Raw genomic sequence first — 10,285 nt, 5'->3', positions numbered from 1 at the left:
CGCCCTCCGTAGCTCGACGCGACGCTGTCTCGCGCACGCCACGCTGAAGGCGCGGAGGGGGCACGCGCTGCAGCGTCCCCCCTCCGGTCTGCGCGTTCAGAGGAGCCGCCCCCGCAATAGATAGAACGTGCAGCTCCCCAATCCCCGCCAGGCAATACTGACAACTTCGGCTGGCCCGCCGAGGCAGAAAAAGTTACTGCGCCTGCGCAAGGGTGGAGGTTCCGGGAGAGACGGCGCGTGCTAGAACTGTTAGTGTCAGCGGGCAACGCGCATGCGTCAGCGGGACGCCTACAGGACCTAGGGTGGGCGAGAGCCTATGAGGCGCTTTTGTGGCCGCGGCGCAGGGGGCGGCGCCTGATTTGAACGGGCCGGCGGCGGGGCCGGGGACTGGAACTGTGCGGACGTCGTCTGTCCGCGCCGCCGCCGCCGCGCCATGGCCAAGCAGCTGAGCCGGGAGCAGGGCATCACCCTGCGGGGCAGCGCCGAGATCGTCGCCGAGTTCTTCTGTGAGTGAGTGAGCGGGGGCCGCGGCTCCGGGGCGGGGGTGAGGAGCCCGGGCGCGGGCGGGGGGTCCCTGCAGCACACCGCGGTGCGCGCTGCCCCCGGGAGGGAGCCCGGAGCCCGGAGCCCGAGGCAGCGCGGTGACCCGGACACCGCTCGGGGAGTCCCGGGAGCTGCGTCTCTGCCCAGCTACTCGTGGTGCGGCGTTTTGTTCCCTTCCCATCCCGGTAACGCGGCGGAGGGAAGGGGCCGCCGAGCGTGGGGCTGCACGTGCGGGTGGCGTCTGGGAGAGCCCAGTGACTGGGCCGACTCTACCTGCCTTTCAGCTTATGGCATCAACAGCATTTTATATCAGCGTGGGATCTATCCCTCGGAGACCTTCACGCGCGTCCAGAAATACGGGCTCACTCTGCTCGTCACTACAGATCCTGAACTTAAAAACTACCTGAACAACGTGGTAGAACAGCTAAAAGGTACAGCAGATCAAATGCACCTAGGTGGTAGTTCACCCGATGTTATGAGCTTTATGTTTTCCTCACCTGGCATAATTCTTTAGAATCATGATGGGTTTTAGAGCGTGGCTTGCATATGAACTGATGTTTCACTTATGAGACAAGACAGACTATCTGTTTTATTTATATTTACCTATTCTCTTTGTTTATATTGGGGAGCGCCTTATTTTAGCAAACACCTATACATTCTAACCAGTCTTCTGAGGCAGAGCCGTGTATTCGATCTCTTCACCATTCAGAGCTCAAATGTGAATTTATTAATTGCTAAGAGGTTACATTAGTCTTAACATGTCTGTTCAGCATGCCTATTTACATAGCCAACTTCTCTGGATCATATTGGTTTTATATTTCTGGATTAGCTATTAGAATTGGAGAGAATGTACACCTTGAAACTTGTCACTAACTTAATATAGTCAAACTGAAGACTGCATAGCATTCTAACTGCTTTTCCATAAACCGTAATATTACTAGTGCAGCTAGTAAATGGGGTTAATGAAGGCTCACTCTACTACATTATCTATATTTTCTGACTTGGGGAAGTTATTTTTCTCTTGCTTCTTTCAGACTGGTTATGCAAGTGTTTAGTACAGAGGCTGGTGGTGGTAATCTCTAGTATTGAAAGCAGTGATGTTCTTGAAAGGTGGCAGTTTGACATTGAATGTGACAAGACTGCAAAGGATGAGAGGTAATGTAGTCAAAATTACACTGTTATAAACCCTTCCTGTTGACTACGGCTAGTAGTTGATTAGATGCTAGTATTAAAGGCCCTCTGTTTTGTATTTATAAACTGTGCTGCAAAAAGAATAATCTGGGTCAATCTTTTAAAAAAAAAAAAAAAATACTCAGCTGTAGTGGGAAAACACACCAGCTCAGGTCATCTTTGACAGCATTTTGTAGCTTTCGGTCTACTGGTGTGCTTCACTGTAAATCAAATGGAAAACTTTTTTGATCTCAGATGAATATGTAACTCCCATTTACTTTAAAAGGAGCTGCATAGAAAAGGTAAAATTTTCCTTTTTTTTCTCCTTCACTCCTTACATAAAGATATAGTCTACTTCAGCAGCCATTATAGACCTCCATGGTGGTACTTACGTGTTTGTTTTTTCATCACTGTTCTGCTTCTTGATTTCTCATATTCAGAAGCAGTTGCTTTGGTAACAGTAATACCCCATAAACTCCAGATCACAGGGAAATCGAGACAGAGGCTGGTATCCTTAAACATTGAGAGGCTTCATGGAAGAACAATGAACTGAAATTTTAAACTATCATTTTGGTTATATTTTCCAAACCTTGACCATCCATCTTGTATTGTACTATATAATAATTGTCCCTCACCCAAGAAATGCACGTCTCAATTGCACAATCTGTCCCTTTATTGTATGGCAAGAATAATAACCGCTTTTAAACAAAAAGAAAAGGAGTACTTGTGGCACCTTAGAGACTAACCAATTTATTTGAGCATAAGCTTTCGTGAGCTACAGTGAGCTGTAGCTCACGAAAGCTTATGCTCAAATAAATTGGTTAGTCTCTAAGGTGCCACAAGTACTCCTTTTCTTTTTGGGAATACAGACTAACACGGCTGTTACTCTGAAACCCGCTTTTAAACAATGGAGAGAGAGCTAGATTTGGAGAAACTTCTCATTATAACAAAAGCTTCATTTTTTCCCCCCTATATTGACAACGTATTACTCTCTTGTAGCGTACCAAGAGAGAAATCTCAGAAAGCTATCCAGGAGGAAATTCGATCTGTTATCAGACAAATAACTGCCACAGTAACATTTCTGCCTTTGTTGGAAACATCCTGTGAGTATTCCAAACTTTTGTGTGACTAATGAAACACTTTGTGTAGAAGAAAACACCTTAAACCTGAACTGAAATTTTATCAAAATGAGACTACCACCTTTCTAATTATAAGCTGTATACTGCTTATGTAGATTTAAATGACAATCTAATGCAAAATGAAGGATTTAAGTATGACACCTGACCTAATGTCTATTCTGCAATTATATAACATTCTATATGCGAGTTGTGTGCTTTTGCAAAGAAAGCACAGTTAAATGTGAATACTGTACATCTAGAACTATATGCTGTGCCTGGTTTGGGATCTCACTTCAATTGAAAAGCATTTATTTAAATGTCCTAATAGTTCTAAACATATGTTTTCTCTTCCTCTCACTGAAGTATTTGTAAAGCTATTTCTGGTGAAGTGACCCTCTTCAAAAAAGAGATGAACCCTGCTACTGAATTTAAAATTCAACTCCGAGTTTAGGCATACATATTTGGCAAAAAAAGTTTGCCTACTATGTATAGCAAAAACGTTCTCCAATAAATTACTATAGAATAACTTAATAGCAAATTACTAGTCTATAAAAGTTAGTTCACAGCTATGCTCAAATACATTCATGGCTCAAATGGATATTTAGGCCCTGGTACTGCAAACGTACAAGTAACTTTTGCACAAGATGTTTTGTTTATACAATAGAACTACTGAACTGCATAAATGAAGTAAAAACTGAAAGGTAAGCACTGACTTGCAGATTTGATATCACAGGTTGTGTTTTTCGGTGATCTTTTTAGGGGCTAAGAAGAAGATTGAAAATTGTTAGTCTGAATATATGTATGTTTCAAACATAAAAAGCTCACTGTTTTTAACTTAGCCTTGTTATACCAATAAAATAAAAACCAGCAGGATCTTATTAAAGGGGAAAAGGCAAAATGCCACATTTATTGTGAATACAGAAAGAATCATGGTAAGTAGTTAGTTATAGCTATAATATTCAATTCAGTTTCATATTCACACACGCGCGCACACACACACACACACACACACACGTTCTGCAAGATTGTTATCATAGTTACCAGCCCTACCTGGAAGTTGGTTTGCAGAATCAGACCCCAAAGTTCTCACTTTCTAGAGTCCGTTTTTATAGGAATTTCTTCCTATGCCAGTCTATGGGAATTGCTTCATCATGCTGTTGCTGAATCAATCAGCAGATGGCACGTTCCTGAGGGCTGCGTGCTGCCAGATGTTATCTTGTTCTTTGGTTCTCCCATTCTTGAGGCTGTTGGGTGGATTCCAGTCTGCCCTTCGGGGGTCCTCTGGTTATTTCCACTTGACGCCTTCTTCAGCCGATGGACACTGGATTCTTAGGCTGGCACCTCCCTGATCATTCAGTTGTTATCCACACCAAGCATCCATCCACATACATCCTCTCTCTATTTTAATCACAATTGTTAACAAAGCAAGATGAATACAACAAAAGGGCGGGGAGTCTCTGGGTGCTGTTTCTGTTGTTACAGAGTATTGCTTTGAGTCTCTCTCTGTGTGTGGTTGTTACAAAGAATTGCTTTGAGAACAGACTCTGTCTTAGAATGTACTAACACAATTAGTAACTTGCAAGTTTCACACAGAGAGGGAGAGAAACAGTACCAAAAACCAAGAGACCTCCTTAATTAGTAATACCCTGGAATTTAAACTATGGGGAATCAAACTCATTTGTGATTTTAATACAGAACTACTTTAATATGATCCAACAGCCTCACATACACATCATGTTTAGCCATGTGTAGCATATATATGAGCTGGGTTTTGCAGGGGGCTTTTGGTCAGTGGTTTGGAATCTCTGAAAATGCATAACCCATCTGAAAGGTATACATAACTATTGACAACTCTTTTGCCTACAGGTGCCTTTGACCTACTCATTTACACAGACAAAGATTTGGCAGTGCCAGAAAAATGGGAAGAGTCAGGACCACAGTTTATTGCCAACTCTGAAGAGGTCCGTCTTCGTTCCTTCACTACCACCATTCACAAAGTAAATAGTATGGTGGCCTACAAAAAGGATTCCTTTCCTTGATGGAATGAATAATGTGGTGTGTATCCAGAAACTGCCTTCTTGTAAATCTGATGCTATGAACTGTAGTTTCATCCTGAACAGTGTTTGTGGTGTGGGTGTTTTTCTGTATCTTTTACTCAACTTTGGATCAAAATAATAGCAAAACAAAGCAGTTCTCTTGTTCACATTACACCGTATGCTGTGCTGAGGCCTTGTTGACCTATTGTCATCCCTCTAATGAGAGACAAAGGATTTACTTAAGAATATGGCAGTGTCTTCTTATACTGAACCGTATGCCAAATCCATTCTAGATTGGAGCACCAAGAGCAATATCAAACACTTAACCCCTCTAAAACCTGGCTTAGAAAGGCTGCTTAGAGATAATGCACTTATGATTGCCCTGGAATACTTTTTGAATGGCAGCTGTTACCTAATCTTCAATATGATCTCATAATAATAAATAAGAGGTGCACACTAACAGACTTCTAAAAATATACTGTTGCTTGAGAAAAATGGTTCTGACAAATAGGGGTTGTTCTTGATAGCAATTTAGGTGGATAGTGGTGTTAATGAAGATGATCCTGGAATTAATTCACTGAAGTCTCATCTGTTCCTCCTACCTCTCTGCTCCAGGACAGAAATTATAAAATCAGTCCTCTCCACTGTGTAATGAAAGGTCTGGATATGAATGATTGATTGTACTCTAGCCTAAACACAAAATCTCTATTGTTTTACTCTGTGGGTAATGTCTTCATGTTAATATTTGTCTTATTTTGTATTCATGTTTTATAGAATAAAGCTCTAAAATCTTTAATGAAAACTTTTTTACATTTATGTAGTATCTGGGAATTACACGTTTCATGCGTCTTAGACAATGTCCTTAAATTTGTGCAAGTCAAACACTATTCCCTCACGAAGGCTTAACGTCACTATCGCAGTTTCTGTTACTTGTTTCACCTGGTGTTAGTTTTCTAACTCTGAAGATTAGAATGAAGTCTCACTCCTGCATGGGCTTACAGGATTTGTGCACAAGATTAAAAAAAAATGATTTAGTGGTACTTGGTGTATAAAATCCACTGCTCTGTGTAGGTCTTTATATAAAAGAACATTGAGTGAGGGTCCTTAAAGGCAAAAATAGTACCTGAAACTGCTTCTATTTCAACTCAACAGTATCCCTTTTAAGCAGACTTAGAAAATGACAAAGTTGCATGGACAGCTTTTAAGATGCACACCTCCAGAATTTTAAGATCAGATCCAACTTTCTTTATCTGTGCATATTACAATCTTAAGAACACTCAAACTGAATCCCCACTCTGTCACTTTAAGTACAGAGAGTGGGGGGCCTGCAAATGTTCTAAAAATTAATACTTGCCATTCCAGGCTTGTATTAAACTCCCAGGGTTACAGCTTTTCTCTGACTTTGGCTTGGTAAATGCTGCCACCACCCAAATGCAAAAAACCCCAACCCTTTGACCCAAGAAGGAGCACTTGGAAATTCCTCCCTTTGGGGTACCCTCAAGCCCTTTCACCCCTCCCTCCAGGGAAGAGCTGGGAAAGAAAACAAAGGAAAGTTGTTGTGCTACCAGCTAATCAAACAAGCACAAACCTCTTAAGACACCAAAAATACAATCCTGTTCTTAAGGTAAATTTTATTAAAAACAAGAAGGAAAAAATTACATTTACATAGGCTTTTGCTAGATTTTAAAAGAGCAATTTCAAAAATTAAGCACCCAAACTAGCTTTCTTGGGGGTTCAGCTTAAAGGTTACAAGCAAACAAAACCATCAGGGGTTAGCACAGAGGAGATCCACAAGCCAAAATAAGAAATAAACCTGATTGTATCTACCTAAACATTCCCTATCCAAATAATTTCTTCTTCATACGTGGTTCAAACCTTACACAGCATTTCTGCTTATAGTATTGTTGCTCTGTCCCTGTAGCCCAGAGAACAACAGACAAAGGGAAAGTTTTTCCCAGTTTTAAAAGTTCTAGCCTTCCAATTGGCTCTTTTGGTCAGGTGCCCACTCCTTTTTTTCTCTTTACCACTGGGACCATTTAACTTTTTACAGGGAAAGCAAGTCAAGAACAGCTACCAACAGGGATTTTACAGCTAACTGGCTGGCTGGGTGTCTATCAAAGGGAGCTACCTCCCCCCTTCATTATCACACATACTGTAGGGGAGTAGAGTGCTAATTTCAAGACAATAATCTGATCAAATGAGAATTTAAGAGGAAGGCTAAATACCTCTTCTGATGGTAGTTATCAGATTTATTCTGATATACCTTCAAGTCATTTTGGCAATAAGGCTCTTTTGAAGAAAAAAATCTCTTGCTGTTAAAAACTTAGATTTAACTCTTCATTTAAAAAAAAACCCAAAACTTTAGCTAAAGAGGTTTCAGTCTAAAAAGTGAGTGTGAATGATAAAATTTAGAATGGAAAAACCTTATGCAGTCATTCTTACTTACCTGTTTGCAGAAAAAGTAAGTTTGGGGTTTTTTTATAAGCTGTGTATTGCCAAAATACATTATAGGCAGAGCTGGTAGCTCTGCCCATAAAAGTTGCCTGACTCTTATAAGATGTTATCTTTAGTCCAGGGGTTCTCACAACAAATTTTTTTGTTGTTTCTTTGCTTTTTTGGTTGCTTTAAAAAAAAAAAATTGCTAGCTAGTAAGTCGTCTGCTGTGAAAAGCCCTGGGGCAAATTAAGACCTGGATGGGGAGGGCGGCTGTGGGGCCCGGGGATGATGGTGTGGGTGGTGAGCCTGGGATAAGAGCCAGCTATCTCCTGGATGGAGCCCAAAGTCCCATGGCTGAAGACTTCCCACCCACCCTCAGGAAAGTGGGGCATTCACCAGTTGCCTGCACCTCCAGCGTTTGTGTTTCCAGAGGGGGGGCAGGACCAAATCCCCACTGGTGACTCTGGGAGAGGGCCCTCTACTTCTCCCCCACCCACAATCACAGCCCAGGAGGAGGTGGTCACAAGAAAAGCCTCGGGGTGGCTGCATCTGAGAAACACTGCTTTAGTCGCTCATAACTTTCTCAAGCTTCAGTGGTTTGAAATGAAATTTCACAGTGGACTGAACTTTTTTAGAAAGTTTCTGACAACAGTCCAGTTTCTGAGAACGGAGTTAGGGGAAAATGTTTTTGTTTTTACACTATGTTAAAAATATAATCTTAAAATGATTTTGTTGAAACTTTAATGACCTTATTCTTTATAGCTGACTTTCACTTTAACCAAGGTGTGACCGCTCAAGCTTTTTTTTTTTTTTTTTTTTTTGGCTATTCCTATGAAAATCTGCTCCTATTTGTCCAAATTATAAGCCTTTGGAAAAATCTAAGTTCACAGCTAAAAATGTGGGTTTTGTATGCATTGAGCTCCCCTCAGCTCCCTACATATGACTAGACTGTGCAAGTGCCATCCTTACACAGTACCTGAGAGTGCTCTGGCTAGGGGTGGGGGGACAGCGGGACTTTTCCTGCAATTGCAGCTCCTGGTATCTGCAGGCCGGCAGCCCATGAAAACAGGGAGACTGTCTCCTTTTCTCTCAGTGCAGAAGTTGAATACAGTGGAGATGGGATGATCAGCTCTGGGGAAAGGAGTAGATTGGGGGAAGGAGTTGATGAGCATTGAAGAGGGGGAGCTGGGGCAGGCTGAGCAAGGAGACTCAGAAGGAGTGGGGATGAGGTGGGACAGAAGTTGAGAGGATGGGGAAGAAAAGGTCAAGACTGAGGGGAACAGGCAGAATAGTTTGTGCCCACTAAAGCAGGGGTTCTCAGCCTTTTTTCCTTCTGAGGCCTCCCCCAACATGCTTTAAATTGTCCATGGGCCACCTGTGCCACAACAGCTTTTTCTGCATATAAATGCCAAGGCCAGCATTTGGGGTAGGAGGCAGGGCAATTGGCAGGGGCCCCACAAAGTTAAGTTGCTCAGGTTTCAGCTTCCGTCCCAGGTAGCGGGACTTGGAGCAGCAGCACTTCAGCTTTGCCCTAGGCGCAGCAATGCAGCAGTGAATCTAATGCTGGCCCTGCTTGGTGGACCCCTTGACACCTGCTCACAGCCCCCCAGGGTGCGCTTTGGCCCCCTGCTTGAGAACAGCTGTATTAGAGCACACTCCCCTATAGACCCTGGAATGGAAGCCAAGTTCTAGGAGTCTCACCATTCCTGTGCAATCAACGTGTCTGTGAAGTCTACTGACAAAATGGCTCTCATCCCTCTAATGCTGGCAGCCTACCTATGATTGCTATGAGTTGTACAGTGGATCTATTGGTTCCAGCGTGCTGGTGCCACAGATGGATGTTAATGTGATGCCACATGAGGTAATTCCTGTTTTCTTCAGGTTGTTTTTTTTTTAAACAGCTAGGAAATTATACCACATAAAGTACATTAAACAAACATTATAGGTTACAAAGTCAAGGGATCAAACATTAGGAATTGCCAAAATTAAGATTGCCTGTGCACTCTATTTTCACACCTTGTGCATGCACATTATGCTACAGTCTAATTATATGATCACATATTTTTCCCCCATAGCTCCCTCATCTCATTCAGTACACAGAATGGAGCTGCTCTAGCTATGAATCAGGGCTACGTAGTGAAGACGACTTGTCTTTAGGACCACATGCCTCATTTGTTGCAGAAATTGGAAGGTACATAGTGAATGAGGTAGGGGATTGTAGGAGGAGAAAGGATAGTTTCATAGTTAAGGTAGTTGAATGCTGCCCGAGAGAACAGGATTCTGCTACAGAGTTTCTATGTGATGCTAGGTAAGTCACTTACACCAAACTCTGTCAGTATGCGTGCACCTCTTTTTCTAGGGTCCAACTTGAGATCCTGGGGTCTGAGTTGCAGAAGTGCTAAGCACCCACAGCTGCTAACTGACGTAAATAGGAGACGTGCTTTGAACATATTAATTGCCAAATAATGCTAAGTACTCTGAAAAATCAGGTCTTAGGCCTCTTAATTAGGCATCCAAAATTATTGGACACTTTTGGCCTTAATCAGTCTGGACAGTATGCACTTAAGTAGCTATTCACTATTTTGTTTTCTCCTTTATAGTTCAATGAGTGGCCCCATGCCTTATTGCATACTATTCAAACCCTGCTCTGGGGACAGAACTGTTAATTTCCACGTAGGCTTTTATAGGATGCTCATCACTATAGTAGCTGAAAGAAAAGGAGTACTTGTGGCACCTTAGAGACTAACCAATTTATTTGAGCATGAGCTTTCGTGAGCTACAGCTCACTTCATCAGATGCATACCGTGGAAACTGCAGCAGACTTTATATATACACAGAGAATATGAAACAATACCTCCTCCCACCCCACTGTCCTGCTGGTAATAGCTTATCTAAAGTAATCATCAGGTTAGGCCGTTTCCAGCACAAATCCAGGTTTTCTCACCCTCCACCCTCCACCCCCCCCACAAATTCACTCTCCTG

General features: G+C 42.5%; 1 protein-coding gene across 1 annotated transcript; it reads left to right on the top strand.

Moving 5' to 3' along the window:
- The first annotated feature begins 386 nt into the window (after positions 1-386).
- MAD2L1 (mitotic arrest deficient 2 like 1) lies at positions 387-5,656 on the top strand. The gene is made up of 5 exons (XM_077815175.1): positions 387-506; positions 828-974; positions 1,578-1,698; positions 2,713-2,816; positions 4,698-5,656. The coding sequence occupies exons 1-5, from the start codon at positions 434-436 to the stop codon at positions 4,868-4,870; spliced, it is 618 nt and encodes a 205-aa protein (XP_077671301.1). The 5' UTR covers positions 387-433; the 3' UTR covers positions 4,871-5,656.
- Positions 5,657-10,285: the final 4,629 nt, after the last annotated feature.

Source organism: Eretmochelys imbricata, chromosome 4 (genome assembly GCF_965152235.1).
Source record: "Eretmochelys imbricata isolate rEreImb1 chromosome 4, rEreImb1.hap1, whole genome shotgun sequence".
Classification (NCBI taxonomy): domain Eukaryota; kingdom Metazoa; phylum Chordata; order Testudines; family Cheloniidae; genus Eretmochelys; species Eretmochelys imbricata.
The sequence above is the reverse complement of the archived record's forward strand: the minus strand, read 5'-3'. Positions and strand labels throughout refer to the sequence as shown.